General features: G+C 45.0%; 1 protein-coding gene across 1 annotated transcript in view; it reads right to left on the reverse strand.

Moving 5' to 3' along the window:
* Positions 1-311: 311 nt before the first annotated feature.
* Positions 312-18262, reverse strand: part of LOC123377740 (SLAIN motif-containing protein-like) — a 76859-nt gene continuing 58908 nt past the window's right edge. Inside the window, 4 exon segments of the mRNA XM_045030968.1 lie at positions 312-2265; positions 13136-13457; positions 15768-15905; positions 16134-16451. Of these exon segments, the coding sequence (XP_044886903.1) occupies positions 2199-2265; positions 13136-13457; positions 15768-15905; positions 16134-16451 (845 nt within the window). The 3' untranslated portion in view covers positions 312-2198.

The raw sequence follows: 18262 nt of genomic DNA on the forward strand, positions 1-18262 counted from the left end.
GTGGTGAAGCACTGGAATGGGTTACCTAGGGAGGTGGTGGAATCTCCTTCCTTAGAGGTTTTTAAGGTCAGGCTTGACAAAGCCCTGGCTGGGATGATTTAGTTGGGAATTGGTCCTTTGAGCAGGGGGTTGGACTAGATGACCTCCTGAGGTCCCTTCCAACCCTGATATTCTATGATTCTAATAATGTGTCTGCAATTCAAAAATGTTGATAAACTGGAGAGGGTTCACATAAGAATAACTGGAGGATTACAAAAGCTGTTTTATAGTAACTGAGCTCCTTAGAGTTTAACAAAAAAAAGGTTAAGGAGTGATCTGATTAGTGTGCAAGTATTTACAGGAGAAACAAATATTTAAGTCTCTTCCATCTAGCAAAGAAATGTATAACCATCCAATGGCTGGAAATTGAAGCTAGGCAAATTTGGACTGGAACTAATGTGCACATTTAACAGTGAAAGTAATTAACCAAGTATCATGGATTTTTAAAATTAAGAGTGGGTGTTTTTCTAAAGCTATACTCTCAGAATTATTTTGGAAGTGTTATTGCCTGTGTTTACAGGTTGTCAGGCTAGAAGATTATCACAATGATCCCTTCTGGCCTTGGAAGCTATATGCTTCTGAAGTTTATCACAGTCATCACACTCTGCCATTAGGGTTGATTCCTGCAAAAATAGTAGGAGAGAATGATTCCAGGCCCCCATTTTGTTGACTTTTCCCTTGCAAATAACCTGGACTCGTGTTTCTTTAAAGTTTTCTAAAATCACATTCCAGTTGATTTGAGGCTCCAGAGTGAGTGTAAATGTAGCATCAATTTTAATCTACCTACATGAAATTACTAAATAGAAACCTGTAATGCAAATAATAGACAGTAAAAATGTTCTGTAGTGGTAAACCTACATGTTTCTGAAAATAATTAAGTACTGAGATCTAAAAGTGAATATTTTGTCCCTCTGCCCATTAACTTTTTTATAAAAATATTACCATGAAGTTCAGTAGTTAAAGGCATATCTAGTTTCAGCAACTTAACATTTTTTATTAAACTACAATATCAAATCACATTGATGGCAGAAAGAACATGGCTGAGTTCTATTACCAGTGCATATTTCAGAAAATATGATTGAATCAGTGGCCTCCATAGTTTGCTGAGGACGGGGACCCATTTTGAACAGATTCCTTTGTATGAAAAAATGCAGTAAAAAAGTTTTTTATACAAAACCAGTAAAGGGCAATTGTTACTGAATGGGTAAAGTAGATCACGGAGGGAATCACTTCAGGTGCAATAGCTTCTCTCCAGTATACAATGGGAGGCCATTCAGAACCAGACTCACCTGTAGTAGTTCAGCTTACCAATGTTTGGTATTTCCTAGAGAAGTTATGGAACACAGCAAATACTGAAATTTGACAGTTTTTAAGTAGCACCCATTGAAGTGTGACTGCCTGTTCATAAACCCACACAAATATTGTGTACTACTTCATTTGTGAACTTACACTTGGTGAGGCACACACTAATACAAATGTCTTTTTGAACTGTACTACCGAGTTATAAAAAGCTGCTTCATCTTCTAGAACAAACATTAATAGAAAGTAGCAGAGAAGAAACATTCTATACAGGAACAAGTAAAAAAAACTTTGAACTTCAGGCAAAAGTTAATTACACCAGGTGAATTTAAAAAACACAATCAAACCTCATTTTCTAACATCTATACAACTATTTCTCTAATCTCCAAACCACTGCTTAGCAACAAGGAAATACAGTGGGTTAAAATTTCTTGATAGCACAGACATTACCACCTATGCCCTTCCAAGCACATTTTCCCATGAACAGATCATATTGTATCTAAGTCAACATCTCTTCCAACAACACACTGCTGATCTGGTAGATAGTCGTACTAGAGATACACAGGCTAGCGTCAACCAGTCTTCATCTGATGTTTTTCAGACTTCAGTAGTATATTCTGAACAGTAGGAACACAGTAAAGAAAAAGTTGTCTATTTCTACCAGTAAGAGACCAAACTCTTTGCAAAATAAATGAAGGGAAGGGGGTAATTTGCATTCAAAAGATAAGGAAAACATACAGGTCAGTCCTATGTGATGAGTCTGGGGCAAGGTGTATTTTAAAATAATGTTCTCATGCCCAGCCAGCTGGGGGTATGCTTCATACAGATGTTTGACAGTTTATCAGCTTCTTTGGGTTGGCTTAGTAACACCCATCCTTCCAGGAATCATCAGCTGTTGTCTGACTGGTCTTTGCTGACTGAGGAAATCTATTTTAAAAACACAAAAAAGCCAACACATCAGACAGCCTGATGCATTGGGGTACATTTTAAAAAAAACCCGCAAGAAATGAAATGCTCATTAAAGCATAAGAAACATATTAGTGCTCTAAGCCTTGAGACTGAATGCTAATATTTTTGCTTTTACAAAATCCATTTATCACATAATTTTAGCACCTGCCCTACAGTCATGTCTTACAGTCCATAGTTCCATGTTACACTCTCATCCATGAATACCAACTATTAAAGCCAGTCTCGTGTTCTGTGGCATGCTAGTGCAAGAGACAGGAAACTCTGCAGCAGGCTCAGGTAATGTTGAAAAAGGCTTTAAAGGTAGACATAATAGCAGCCATGGTCCATCTAGCCCAGTAGCTTGTCTTTCAACAGGGGCCAGTACCAGTGGCAGATTTAAAGTTAGTGGGGCCCTGTGCTCAGCTTCATTTTTGGGGCCCTTCCTTGGGACGCAGCCAAAAAAGAACACTCTCTCTTATCTCCCCCCACCCCCATTTTTCATTTTTTTCCTTCATTCTCCTCCTATAAGTAATAAGAAGTAAATGAAAATAAAGTGAAGTACCTTGATTGTTTTTGTAGTCTTAACTTATTTTTCCACAGACCACTTGAAAATCACTGAGGGTCTCACCTGACCACTTAATGATCTTTCCAAATACTGTTTGTACCGTTAGCGAACTATTGTAAAGCACTTTGGATAAGAGTGCTTTATAAAAAAAAAAAAAATGTAAAAAAACATTGGGATGTGGAGTCTGACCAGGACTTAGGGTGCGGGAGTGGGGGTGCAGGGTCTGGGAGGAAGTTAGGGTGTAGCAGGAGGTTGGGGTGCAGGGTCTGGCCAGGAGTTAGGGTGCAGGAGGGGGCTCAGGGCTGGGGCAGGTCTCATTTGGTGTGGGGGTTGCATGTGGGGGGAGGGTGCAGTAGTCAGAGAGGGTAGGGGGCTGGTTGTGTGAGGGGGGTGCAGGAGTCAGTGCAGAAGGCTGGGGTCGTGGGGGTGCCTTTGCTATGCCCTGCCCCAATTCCACCCCCTTCCCCAAGGCCCCAACCCCACCTATTCTCCGCTTCCTCCCTCCTGGAGTGCCAGCAAACAGCTGCTCAGCGGGAGGGGGGGTAGTGCTGGGAAGGGAGGGGCAGGAACGTGGCATGCTTGGGGGAGGAGGTGGAGGATGAGGTGCAGAGCCTGCAGAAGGAGCCCCAGGAGCCATTAGGACCAAACTTCTTCCCCCACAGCTGCCCAGCCCTGTGCCCCGCTGTCATTGGGGGTACCCTGTGTTTCACTGTAAATCTACCTCTGGCCAGTACCAGATGCTTCAGAGGGAATGAACAGAATAGGCAATCAAGTGATCCCCTTATCATCCAGTCCCAGATTCTGGCAGTTAGAGACTTAGGATAACCCTCTTGATCATCTTGACTAATAGCCATTGATGGACTTATCTTCCATAAACTTACCTAAATTTTTTTTCACCCCAGTTATGGTTTGGCCGTCACAACACCTCCAGCAACAAGTTCCACAGGTTGACTGTGCATTGTGTGAAATAGTACTTTCTTTTGTTGGCTTTAAAACTGCTGCCTATTAATTTCATTGGGTGATCCCTGGTGCTTGTGTAATGTGAAGGGGTGAACAACATGTCCTTATTCATTTTCTCCTCTATCAACACCAAAATTCAGACAATTGTGGGTTAATTTGTACTTGTAACATCACCAACTGAAAGGTATCAGAGAAAAATATTTGTTCTACCCACACACAGACCCTGATTAATTTAATTGTTTCTCTCGTTGGTGTGAATTCCTTCACAACAGTAGAGAAAAAAAGCCTATTTTTTAAGACACATTTTTTAAAAATTGTAAGTCTCAAAAATTAGCCAACAGGGATTTTGGGGCAGGCCTAGTACCCAGGAAATTGCGGGGTAGGGGCATGGCAGAAGTGTTACTTTACTTTGGTTGGGATTTTTTAAAAGCACTCCGCATTGGCTACAGTGGAAGAAGGATTAGACCAACAGTAAAACTCCCAAGTTACCCTTTAAGGATAAGCTTGGGTAATATAATCAGTACAGTAGCCCCTACAGTATGTTTTTTGAGAATAAGTTCAGTTTATTTTACTCAGACCATAAATTTTCAATGTGCCACAGATTTACATTGACAAAGTATAACTACCCTGTAGATGTCAGACAAGGTCTGAGGTTTTGTCAACTGTGTGGAGGACAACTGAGGATTTGGCAGGTAGGAAAGCCTGGGAGATGGTTTGGACTATGGGATAAGCACATTCAGACAGACTTCCTATCAAAATGATAAGCTGTGATTAGTTCCTGTAGATAGCTGTCATAATTAGGTTTCACAGCCATCATAGCTGTATTTCAAAAATCTGAAGTAATAAGTAAGTCCCATTAAGATGAATGGATGTAGTTATACCTTTCTGAGCTGTGTCAGCCTGTCTGCAGACTTCAGGAAGTCAGCTCCGCATAGCTTTACACAGCTGCAATTGAAAGATTACCTTAGATGCTGTCAGAGCTAGGAAATTTTAAAAGCCTAAACAATTTTGGGGTAAGAGGTGAATTCTGTTGCAATTTCAACAGCTGCAGGATCAGAACACATGGAGGCCCTGGTTAAATTATATAAATTAAGATTTTATAACATTCCATTTTAATGTTCCAGCTGTATTTTGGTTTTCATTCATGTGAATGCTATTCTCCATTCTATTTCTGCTTCATGTGAGAGAAAGATTACGAACACAGAAACTTGCCAGCTGAGTTCTTATGAGACATGGGGTCAGACTATCCATTGCCCTATACTTTATATAGCCATTTACACCAGTGCAGAATGGGAACAACACTACTCGGTCAGAATGGTAGCATTTTACACCCACTTTGCACTGGCGTAAATGGCTACAAAAGATTCAGAATAATGGAGAAATCAGGCCACCCAAAGGCTATTTTGGATTTTAATACCCTCCTAGTTAATAAGAACAGAATGGCACTGGAAACCAGGAGAGAAGTAAGAAAGTTACCAGCATTGCAGCACTTGTTTTGAAGGAAACACTTTACAGGATTATGAAGGCACTTTAAATGTTAAAGTATTTTTAATGTAGGGCCTACATTTAACCAAGATAAAAAGCTATTTTAAAAATGTGAGCTTTCCACTGAGGAGAGAACACATTAGCAATGACCCCAGCTGCACCCTTCATCAGGGAAATGTTGTGGTCTAGTCAGTGGATAGAATAGCTTGGAGTAAAGAGATCTGGGTTCTCTTCCTTGCTCTAGCCACTGACTCAGTGATGCTCGGCAAATCATTTCACCTCTGGCTGTGAAATGTGTAAATTAAGCTGATCCCAACTCCAACTGAATACTGAAGTCACTATGTCTCATCACAAAGTGAAGGAAGAATCTATTTGATTTTCTGCCATCCATAGAATTCTCTCAAGCATTGCTCCCTGCAGTAATAATTAGTAAGGAGAATTTGTCAGGTTACTACTCAAAAGGAAATTTGCCTGGGCAGAAATAGGACAAATAGCTGACTTCCCTGTTTACCTTTTTGGTGCCAGGAGATATTATTTCCCCCAACACAATATGCACACTCATTTTGTATTATTGCTAATAGTGAAATTTAGGGCCCAGCTGCTCTAAGGCATTAAACATATCCCTTGCTTTCCCCCAGTTGTGTGGCTCTTTAAGAAGTTGCCCAAGTGGCATATATGTACAAAAGAGATTTGTTAAAATTAGGGTTGTCAAGCAATTAAAAAAAATTGTGATTAATCGCACTGTTAATAACAGAATACCATTTATTTAAATATATTTGGATGTTTTCTACATTTTCAAATGTATTGATTTCAATTACAACACAGAATACAAAGTATACAGACCTCACTTTATTTTTTATTACAAGAATTTGCACTGTAAAAAAACAAATAGTATTTTTCAGTTCACCTAATACAAGTACTGTAGTGCAATCTCTTTATCATGAAAGTTGAACTTACAAATGTAGAATTATGTACAAAAAAACCTGCATTCAAAAATAAAATAATGTAAAATTTTAGAGCCTGCAAGTCTACTCAGTCCTACTTCTTGTTAAGCCAATTGCTCAAACAAGTTTGTTTACATTTGCAGGAGATAATACTGCCCAGTTCTTGCTGACAATATCACCTGCCAGTGAGAACAGGCGTTCTCATGGCACTGTTGTAGCCGGAATTGCAAGATATTTACATGCCAGATGCACTAAAGATTCATATGTGCCTTCATACTTCAACCACCATTCCAGTGGACAAGAGTCCATGCTGATGACAGGTTCTGCTCAATAAGAATCCAAAGAAGTGCAGATTGATGCATGTTCATTTTCATTATCTGAGTCAGATGCCACCAGCAGAAGGTTGATTTTCTTTTTTGGTGGTTCAGGTTCTGTAGTTTCTGCATTGTAGTGTTGCTCTTTTAAGACTTCTGAAAGCATGCTCTACACCTCATCTCTCTCAGATTTTGGCAGGCACTTCAGATTCTTAAACCTTGGGTTGAGTGCTGTAGCTATCTTTAGAAATCTCACATTGGTACCACCTTTGTGTTCTGTCAAATCTGCAGTGACAGTGTTCTTAAAATGAACAACACGTGTCATCATCCGAGAATGCTATAACATGAAATATATGGCAGAATGCGGGTAAAACAGAGCAGGGGACATACAATTCTCCCCAAAAGAGTTCAGTCACAAATTTAATTAACGCATTATTTTTTTAACTAGCGTGGAAGCATGTCCTCTGGAATGATGGCCAAAGCATGAAGGGGCATACAAATGTTTAGCATATCTGGCACATAAATACCTTGCAATGCTGGCTACAAAAGTGCCATGCAAGTGGCTGTTCTCACTTTCTGGTGACATTGTAAATAAGAAGAGGGCAGCATGATCTCCTGTAAATGTAAACAAACTTGTTTGTCTTAGCGATCAGCTGAACAAGAAGTAGGACTGAAGTTTTACATTGTTTTGTTTTTGAGTGTAGTTATGTAACAAAAAAACAAACATTTGTAAGTTGCACTTTCACAACAAAGAGATTGCACTATAGTACTTGTATGAGGTGAATTAAAAATACTCATTTTTACAGTGCAAATATTTGTAATTGAAATCACAGTATATATTTTTTATTACAACACCGAATTATATATGAAAATGTAGAAAAACATCCAAAATATTTAGTAAATTTCAATTAATAATTCTATTGTTTAACAGTGCAATTAAAACTGTGATTAATTTTTTTGAGTTAATTGCGTGAGTTAACTGCAATTAATCGATAGCCCTAGTTAAAATATTTTCAGTCAGCTCTACTTTTCAAATCCCTCTTCAGTGGTGATGTCATAACTATAAAGGGAAGGGTAACAACCAGTGATGAGCTGCCAAAATCTTAACAACGGGTTCCCTATAAAAAGTTCTGATTTAACAACGGGTTCCCTATAAAAAGTTCTGATTTAAGGGATGTGTGCGACAGCATGTATTTTTTGTACCAATAGGGTTACCATACGTCCATATTTTCCCAGGAGGTGATTAAGAACCGAAAAGCCTGACATGTCCAGGAAAATACAGATGTATTTTAACCCTACCTAAAGTTCTTTTTTAAAAAGATGGGGCTGAACTAGAAATGAGCTCCGTTTCACATGTGTGGGTGGTGATCAGGGACAGTCTCAATTTTTGGGTCTTTTTCTTATATAGGCTCCTATTACCCCTCACCCCCATCCTGATTTTTCACATTTGCTGTCTGGTCACTCTAGGGTGTGCACATGTGTGGGTCCCAGCTGCTCCCTGCCCCCCCCTCATTAAAGCACGTGTGCAGGGTTACTGCCCTGGGAACTGCAGGGCACCAGTGGATGTGGGGCTGGCTGCAGATAGGGGCGTGGGGCAGGGCTAGCTGGAGGCAGGGAGTGACACGGGCTGGCTGTGGGCAGGTGATGCAGACGGGCGGGCTGCGGGTGGCTGTGGGCAGGGGGTGGCTGCGGGCGGCTGTGGGCAGAGGCTGGCTGCAGGCAGGGGGTGGCTGTGGCAGGGGCTGCAGGCAGGGGCTGGCTGTGGGCAGAGGGTGGCGGGGGCAGGGGCTGGCTGGGGGCGGGGGCTGGCTGGGGGCAGAGGGCGGCTGTGGGCAGGGGGTGGGGCAGGGGGTGGCTGTGGGCAGGGGCTGGCTGCAGGCAGGGGGGTGGCTGGGGGCAGGGGGGTGGCTGGGGGCAAGGGGCTGGCTGGGGGCAAGGGGCTGGCTGGGGGCAGGGGGTGGCTGGGGCTGGGGACAGGGGCTGGCTGGGGCTGGGGACAGGGGCTGGCTGGGGCTGGCTGGGGGCAGGGGGTGGCTGGGGGCAGGGGGCTGGCTGGGGGCAGAGGGCGGCTGGGGGCAGGGGGCGGCGGGGGGCAGGGGGTGGCTGCGGGCAGGGGCTGGCTGGGGGCGGCTGCAGGCAGGGGCTGGCTGGGGGCAGGGGCTGGCTGGGGGCAGGGGCTGGCTGGGGGCAGGGGGTGGGGCAGGGGCTGGCTGCAGGCAGGGGGCTGGCTGGGGGCTGGCTGGGGGCAGGGGCTGGCTGGGGGCTGGCTGCGGGTAGGGGCTGGCAGGGGGCAGGGGCTGGCAGGGGGCAGGGGCTGGCAGGGGGCTGGCTGTGGGCAGGGGCTGGCTGCAGGCAGGGGGCTGGCTGGGGGCAGGGGGCTGGCTGGGGGCAGGGGCTGGCTGCGGGTGGCTGGGGGCAGGGGGTGGCTGGGGCTGGCTGGGGGCAGGGGCTGGCGGCAGGGGCGGGCTGGGGGCAGGGGCAGGGGGCGGCTGGGGGCAGGGGCGGGCTGGGGCTGGCTGGGGGCAGGGGCTGGCTGGGGCTGGCAGGGGCTGGGGGCGGCTGGGGCTGGCAGGGGCTGGGGGCGGCTGGGGCTGGCAGGGGCTGGGGGCGGCAGGGGCGGGCAGGGGCTGGGGGCAGGGGCGGGCAGGGGGCGGCTGGGGCTGGCTGGGGGCAGGGAAGGCGGGGGAGGGGCGCAGATACTCACACAGGGGGGAGCGGCTGGGAGCAGCAGGACGCAGCCGGAGCCCCAGGGCCAGAGGTCCAAAGAGCAGGAGCAGCAACAGGGCCAGGAGGCAGCTCACATGGCTCTCACAGCACAGCGCAGCGCCCCCCCGGCGGCCGGGAGGAGGAATTACAGGCTTCCCAGGCAGAGCCCATCAAAGCTTCCCTCGCAGGGAAGCCAGTTAACAAGCGGTTCTAAAACCGCTTCTAAATTTAACAACGGGTTCGCGTGAACCCGTGCGAACCGGCTCCAGCTCACACCTGGTAACAACCCTCCTGTATACAATTCTATAAAATCCCTCCTGGCCAGAGGCACCAAAATCCTTTTACCTGTAAAGGGTTAAGAAGCTCAGATAACCTGGCTGACACCTGACCCAAAGGACCAATAAGGGGACACTTTTCACTAGGAGGGGGGTGAAGCACTGGAATGGGTTGCCTAGGGAGGTGGTGGAATCTCCTTCTTTAGAGGTTTTAAGGTCAGGCTTGACAAAGCTCTGGCTGGGATGATTTAGTTGGGAACTGGTCCTGCTTTGAGCAGGGGGTTGGACTAGATGACCTCCTGAGGTCCCTTCCAACCCTAATGTTCTATGATTCTAAGATACTTTCAAATCTTGCGGGGGGTGGGGGGGAAGGGAGGGAAAGGCTGCTGTTTGTGCTCTTTTAGGTGGTGTTCGCTCTTGGGACCGGACATCAATCCATGCTCTCCAAATCTTTCTGCACAAGTCTCTCATATTTCAAATTTGTAACTAACAGCCAGGCAAGGCGGGTTAGTTTTATTTTTGTTTTCTCAACTTGTAAATGTTCCTTTGCTAGAGGGAGGTTTATCCCTGTTTTGCTGTAACTTTGAATCTGATTATCCTGTAAAGTTGTTTATTTCTGTAAAATCAGGATGGAAATTTTACCTTTTAATAAAATCCTTCTTTTAAGAACCTGATTGATTTTTCATTGTTTTAAGATCCAAGGGTTTTGGATCTGTGTTCACCAGAACTAACTGGTGAGGGTATACTCTCAAGCCTACCCAGGAAAAGGGGTGTAAGGACTTTGGGGGGAGGAATTAGTCTCAAATCTGCCCAGGAAAGGGGAGGTTAAGGACTTGGGAAATATTTGGGGGAAGGCAGAGTTCCAAGTGGCTCTCCCCTAAGATTTGGAACACGCTTGGTGGTAGCAGCTTACTGTTAACCTAAGCTGGTAAATAAGCTTAGGGGATCTTTCATGCGGGTCCCCACATCTGTACCCTAGAGTTCAGAGTGGGGAAGGAACCCCGACAGGTGAACAAGTAGATTATCTGTTTTTTGATTTGCAGTCATACCTTAGTCAAGAGCCTCAGACCTTGCAAGCTAAGCAAGGTCAGGCCTGGTCAAAATATTTTTTGAACTCTAAGGCCTGGTCTACACTGGGGGGGGGGGGGTTTCGAACTAAGGTACGCGACTTCAGCTACGCAAATAGCGTAGCTGAAGTCGAACTACCTTAGTTCGAACTGCCTACCTGTCCAGACGCCGCGGGATCGAAGTCCGCGGCTTCCCCGTTGACTCCGCCACCGCCGTTCGCGGTGGTGGAGTTCCTGAGTCGACGGGAGCGCGTTCGGAGTTCGAACTCCGAGAAGTCGAACTCTACGCGTCAACCCGGCGGGTAAGTATAGACCTACCCTAAGATTTACAAAAAGGCAGTAGAAGTAATACAAGTGATTCAGCAAGTGCAACTCTTCCATCTAACTATCAAATGAAGTAGTTCTCCAGAAAGATTCTTGGGCACCATGCTGTTGGTGTAGTCTTTGAGGAAACAGACAAGACCTCTAGTCGGTCGGGAACATTAGTAATCTCAGTGCATTTTTTGAGGGAGGAGTGAGTATTGTCAAATTGACCAAATTTCATTTTCTTTTTTAAAGTTTAATTCCACCCACCTGAATTCTTCTATTACCTCATGGCTAGATTTTGCTTTTGGATACAGCCCTGAGTAAGAGGTGGTGCATAAGCTGCCCTATCCCAGTAGTAATCTTGGAAGAGGCTACTTCAGACAACTCCCTCCCAGCTTCCCCCTTGCTAGTGGCATGGGGGAAGTTGGGTATAGGTATTTTGTTAGCCTATGCCAACAGCAAAATTATGGTTCACCATGCTGGCTCAGCTGTACTGGCCAGTATGGTGAGAGCAGAGGCAAGGCGTCACTCTTTCTTTTCCAACTTGCAGGTGTATGAGGGGATTCTTACTCCCCTGCACAGGCACATATGCAAAGTCAAAATCTAGCTGTTATCTTTATCCGAATTACCATATTCTTTGCTACTTATCTGGACATCAGCTATTTGAGGTACTTAATAGCCCTCATTTCCACCCCACAATGTACCTCTGAGTTAAAGCATTAAGGGAAATCAGGAAATAGACATTCCAATTTTAAAGATGGTGAATTGAGGCAGAGAAACAGAATGACTTGGGCGAGGTCACACAGGAAGTCTGTGGCAGAGCAGGAAAGCTTGGCTCAATTCCCTAAGTGCCAGGTTAGTCCCCTAACCAACGAACCATCCTCCTCTCCAGAGAATTTCTCTGGGGCTCTGTTTTCCTTACCCGCCCTTTGTTAAATGCTTTGCAATTCTATAGAGCCTTTCATTTAAAGCTCTCAAAGTATTAGAACACTTTATAATTCTGTAAAGCAATATGATGCATGTCAATGGCACTATATTTATCAGTAAATACATAGGTTTTTTCCTCTGAGGCATAGAGATTTAGTGACCAACTTACAAATTCCAGCTGCAACTATTTAAACTAAAATGGCTTCAAGGAGAACCTATGATTGATTGAGATACACTAATCTAGATAAAGTCTGGGATCTGGAAGTCAAGCTATGTTTTCTAGTTTGTGCTTTAAAAGTCACTTTGACCCAACTGAGGAGTTTAATAAGTATTGTTAAAATGCATCTGAGGTTGTCAAATATAAAGGGAAGGGTAACCACCTTTTTGTATACAGTACTATAAAATCCCTTAAGGCCAGAGGCACAAAATCCTTTTACCTGTAAAGGGTTAAGAAGCTCAGGTAACCTACCTGGCACCTGACCAAAAGGACCAATAAGGGGACAAGATACTTTCAAATCTGGGGAGGAAAAAAGGCTTTGTTTTGTCTGTTCTTTGTCTGTCTGTTCTGTGTGCTTGCTGGAGACAGATCAAGAAAGCAAGCAATCCATCTCCATTAGTATTAGTAAGTACTAGCGAAGGAATGTGTTAGCTTCCTTTTATTTTGGCTTGTGATTTCCTTGTCTAAGAGGGAGGTTTATACCTGGTTTTGTAACTTTAAGGTTTTGCCTGGAGGTGAGATCCTCTGTGTTCTTGAGTCTTTTGTTATTCTGTAAAGTACTCACCATCCTGATTTTACAGAGTTAATTCTTTTACCTTTTCTTTAATTAAAATTCTTCTAAGAACCTGATTAATTTTTCATTGTTTTAACATCCAAGGGTTTGGGTCTGTTTCACCTGTAGCAATTGGTGAGGAGATTATTCTCAAGCCTGCCCAGGAAAAGGGATGTAGGGGCTTAGGGGGATATTTGGGGAAGGTAGGGCTCCAAGTGGCCCTCCCTAAATGTTTCTTTAAATCACTTGGTGGTGGCAGTGTTACCTAATCCAAGGTACAAGGAAGGATTTGTGCCTTGGGGAGTTTTTAACCTAAGCTGGTAGAAATAAGCTTAGGGGGTCTTCATTCGGGTCCCCACGTCTGTACCCTAAAGTTCAGAGTGGGGAGGGAACCCTGACAGAGGTGAACACCATTTTTACACAATTACTTTACAGATGTGAAATGCACTTCAACCATCACAGATGTCAATATTGTTGGCAAAATTTGTTAAGGTGCATTTAATTTTTTTATATTCATTTCAAGATCTTACCTCTTGGATGGCTGTATCAGTTTGCTCTTCGGAGTAGAAGTTCCTCCAACAGATGTTCGTACTTTAACAGGTGAATTTTTGGCTCCAGTGGCCATACTACTGCTTCTCGCAGTGGAAGAACTGCTATTAGAAGACCCTGGACTGAGAGTTGAAGACTGTGGCTTTCGGACTCCACTTGCAGGAGTGGTGTAACTGGAAGCTTTTAGTGGCTGCCTTGATGTCAACAGAGAGTTTGTGCATGACCCTGCTTTCATTGGCTGTCGGACTGTTAAGGGAGACTGGCCAGCACTAGAGGAATACCTGAGCTTATTGCAAGCCAGACCTAGATGTGAAGGGAGGGGTGGCCCCCCATGGGAGAGAGAGAGAGAGAAAAAAAGAAATAAGTTAGCAATACTGTCATAGAATCATAGAAGATTAGAGTTGGAAGAGACCTCAGAAGGTCATCTAGTCCAACCCCCTGCTCAAAGCAGGACTAACACCAACTAAATCATCCCAGCCAGGGCTTTGTCAAGCCTGACCTTAGATGTTTTCAAGGAAGGAGATTCCACCACCTCCCTAGGTAACCCATTCCAGTGCTTCACCACCCTCCTAATAAAATAGTTTTCCATAATATGCAACCTAGACCTTCCCCACTGCAACTTAAGACCATTGCTCCTTGTTCTGTCATCTGCCATCACTGGGAACAGCCTAGCTCCATCCTCTTTGGAACCCCCCTTCAGGTAGTTGAAGGTTGCTATCAAATCCCCCCTCATTCTTCTCTTCTTCAGACTAAACAAGCCCAGTTCCCTCAGCCTCTCCTCATAAGTCTTGTGCCCTAATGATTTTTGTTGACCTCCACTGGACTCTCTCCAATTTGTCCACATCCTTCGTGAAGTTGGCGGCCCAAACTTCAGACGCAATACTCCAGATGTGGCCTCACAAGTGCCAAATAGAGGGAAATAATCACTTCCCTCGATCTGGTGGCAATGCTCCTACTAATAAAGCCCAAGAAGCCATTAGCCTTCTTGGCAACAAGGGCGCACTGTTGACTCTCATCCAGCTTCTCGTTCACTGTTACCCCTACGTCCTTTTCTGCAGAACTGCTGCCTAGCCATTCGGCCCCTAGCCTGTAGCAGCGCATGGGATTCTTCTGTCCTAAGTGCAGGACTCTGCACTTGTCCTTGTTGAACCTCATCAGATTTCTTTTGGCCCCAATCCTCCAATTTGTCTAGGTCACTCTGGACCCTGTCCCTATCGTCTAGCATATCTACCTCTCCCCCACAGCTTAACGTCATCTGTGAACTTTCTGAGGGTGCAATCCATCCCATCATTCAGATCATTAATGAAGATGTTGAACAAAAGCAGCCCAAGGACCAGTCCCAATGCCAGCTAGACATCAAGCCATTGATCACTACCCGTTGAGCACGATGATCTAGCCAGCTTTCTATCCACCTTATAGTCCATTCATCCAATCCATAGTTCTTTAACTTGCTGGCAAGAATACTGTGGGAGATGGTATCAAAAGCTTTGCTAAATCAAGATATATCATGTTCAGTGCTTTCCCCATATCCACAGAGTCAGTTATCTCATCAAAGAAGGCAATCAGGTTGGTCAGGCATGACTTGCCCTTGGTGAATCCATGTTGACTGTTGCTGATCACCTTCCTCTCCCCCGAGTGCTTCAAAATGGATTCCTTGAGGACCTGCTCCATGATTTTTCCAGGGACTGGAGGTCAGGTTCACCAGTATGTAGTTCTCCGGGTTCTCCTTCTTCCCCTTTTTAAAGGTAGGCATTATATTTGCCCTTTTCCAATTGTCCAGGACCTCCCCCAATCGCCACGAGTTTTCAAAGATAATGGCCAATGGCTCTGCAATCACATCAGCCAATTCCCTCAGCACCCTTGGATGCATTAGCAGACCCATTGACTTGTGCATGTCCAGCTTTTCTAAATAGTCCTTAATCCGTTCTTTTGCCACTGAGGGCTGCTCACCTCCTCCCAATACTGTCCTACCCAGTGCAGCAGTCTGGGAGCTGACGTTGTCTGTGAAGACTGAAGCAAAAGAACATTGAGTACTTCAGCTTTTTCCACATCATCTGTCACTAGGTTGCTTCCCTCATTCAGTAAGGTCCCACACTTTCCCTGACCTTGTTACTAACGTACCTGTAAAAACCATTCTTGTTATCCTTCACATCCCTTCCTAGCTACAACTCCAGTTGTGCTTTGGCCTTCCTGATTACATCCCTGCATGCTCGAGCAATATTTTTATATTCCTCCCTGGTCATCTGTACAAGTTTCCACCCCTTGAAAGCTTCCTTTCTATGTTTAAGCTCACCGAAGATTTCTCTGTTAAGCCAAGCTGGTCACCTGCCATATTTGCTATTCTTTCTGCACATTGGAATGGTTTGTTCCTGCACCCTCAATAAGGCTTCTTTAAAATACAGTCAGCTCTCCTGGACTCCTTTCCCCCTCATATTAGCCTCCCAGGGAATCCTGCCCATCAGTTCCCTGAGGGAGTCCAAGTCTGTCCCAAGAATATTTTAGGATGCTGGGCCTTTTAAGAGCCTCAAAGCTGCAGTCAGGCAAATTAAGTTTAACTAAGAACAAAAATAATAATTTTGCCACTTCATTTTTAAAATGATAAAGTGAACTGACTTGTTGATGGTTGCTGAATTCTGGAAAGTCGGCTGCTGGGCACCTGCAAATCTGATTCCAGACTCCGACTGCTTCTTACAGATTCCAGTGAGCGAAGGCTTGTCCTACCTAGGTTAGGCATGCTGTGGCGCATTTCCTCTGAAATATGAATTTCCAATAGAATGTATATTATACAGTAATCAAATTGCCTTCATTGTTTAATCTATTCCTAGGAAATTGCACACTACCATTTTAATTCAAAATAATAATAAACAGAGCAAACATAACCAATTGCAGGAGTGGTTTCCATGAAACAGCTAATCTTTCCCTAAATCATTTCCAAGCTATTTTTAATACATAGTATCGTAAAGTTTACAGCCAGCCTACCTTCGTTATTTGTGTATTTTAGTGGGTCTTGCATTGGACTCTGCACAGCTCTCCTTGGGGGTCGAATTCGTGAGGTTGTTGTCCTGCTGTAATCTGCACCTGAAGAAGGGGATTGGCAACGGGGGGAGCTGAGAGGAGATGGCGAGTACCTATGAGCACTACGATAGGATAGCGAACAATCATAATCATCCTCATCCTCCAGACTATATGTATCAAACTCTTGGTCACTATAGGTGCCTCTCCTCAGAGAGTGAAGGGAAGCACTGGAACTGCGACGGGACACTGAAGCAGAACTTGAAGCACAGTCCTGGCGGAGACCTGAAAATGTGAAATATATGTCAGATTCACAATAATTTATTACAAACCATTTCCCTGCCATACCACAGTAGGGATTAAGAAGTGCTACTCTGACCAATAATTAATTTGGCTTTGAGATTGGGTTCACACAACGGGAAAAAATACAGTTACCTACCTTTTGTAACTGTTGTTCTTCGAGATGTGTTGCTCATGCCCATTTCACTTGTGCATAGTTGTCGGAGACATTTGCCTTAGCGATTTCTGGAGGGCTGGCTGGGGCGCACCTTTGAGTGTCATGCTCATGTATCGGTATATTAGGCGCCTCCGTCCCTATGCACTCTCAGTTCCTTCTTACCAGCAACTCCGACAGAGGAGTAGGAGGGTGGGTAACGGAATGGACACAAACACCACATTGAAGAAAAATAGTTACAAAAGGTAGGTAACTATTTTTTCTTCTTCGAGTGCTTGCTCATGTCGATTCCGTTCTAGGTGACTCACAAGCAGTATCTATGGAGGTGGGCTCGGAGTTCACAACTAAGCGGCTTGCAGTACTGCCCTACCAAAGCCAGCATCGTCCCAGGCCTGCTGGGTAAGTGCGTAGTGGGATGTAAATGTATGGACGGATGAACAGGTGGCCACCCTGCAGATGTCCTGGATAGGCACCTTGGCCAGAAAAGCTGCCAAAGAGGCCTGCGCCATGGTCAAGTGGGTGGTGACAATCACCACGGGCCGCACCTTCACTTGATCATAGCAGGAGCGAATGCAGGCAGTGATCCAAGTAGAAATTCTTTTAGCGGATACAGGGTGACCTTTCATCCTGTCAACCACTGCAACGAACAATTGTGTTGACTTGCGGAATGGCTTGGTCCTGTCGATGTAGAAGGCTAGAGCACCCCTACCGTCCAAGGCATGCAATCTATGCTCCTTCTCTGATTTATGGGGCTTTGGAAAGAAGACCGGTAAGTAAATGTCCTGGCTTGAATGAAACTGAGAGACCATCCTGGGCAGGAAAGCCGCGTGCAGTCTCAGCTGGATCTTGTCCTTGTAGAAGACTGCATAAGGCGGTTCCAAGGTGAGCGCCCCAATCTCAGGACTCGACAGGCCGAAGTCACCATGTCCAGGAACGCAAACTTTCAGGACAGGAGGAGAGAACAGGAAGCCAAAGGCTCGAAAGGAGGACCAGTGAGCTGCGACAACACCAGGTTCAAGTCCCAAAGAAGAATGGGGTCTGTCATAGGTCTCACCCCCACTTAGAGCTGTTGGGTTCCAATATGGGGACCTGCATGAATCCTTCTTCTAAACTAAAATCCTAGTTTAGATCTGGTAAAGCTGCCACCACCCAATCAGGTACGTGGATTGGGACACAGTCCTTCCCCAAAATCCTTGGGGATCCCAAGAACCCCAAATCCATGGAGTTCTTACACCCAGGAGAAATAAACCATACCCCCCTGCTTCCTCCTCCCTCCCTTTTCCTAGGAGAGATACCAGGATCCAACTACAGAGGGATACCTCCCTCCTCTCCTTTCCCTGAGAATCCACCCAAGGAAAGACCAACCAAGTCCTTAATAGAAAAGAATTTATTAAAGAATTAAAAAGAAAGTCACTGTCTCTGTAACCAAGATGGAACAATATACAGGGTCTAAACTTATCAATCTCTGGAGAGAATTCCCCCTCCTTTCTTTCTCAGTAAAAGCAATAACAGTACAGAATTAAAGAAATTCTATAGCAAAACACAGAATTGCAAATACAGAAATAAAAGTATAAGAATACTAGTTCCTTGCTAATACTCACTAGCTTGAATAGAAGAATTTATTGCAGAAACCTGGGAGGAC

This window comes from Mauremys mutica, chromosome 9 (assembly GCF_020497125.1).
Source record: "Mauremys mutica isolate MM-2020 ecotype Southern chromosome 9, ASM2049712v1, whole genome shotgun sequence".
Classification (NCBI taxonomy): domain Eukaryota; kingdom Metazoa; phylum Chordata; order Testudines; family Geoemydidae; genus Mauremys; species Mauremys mutica.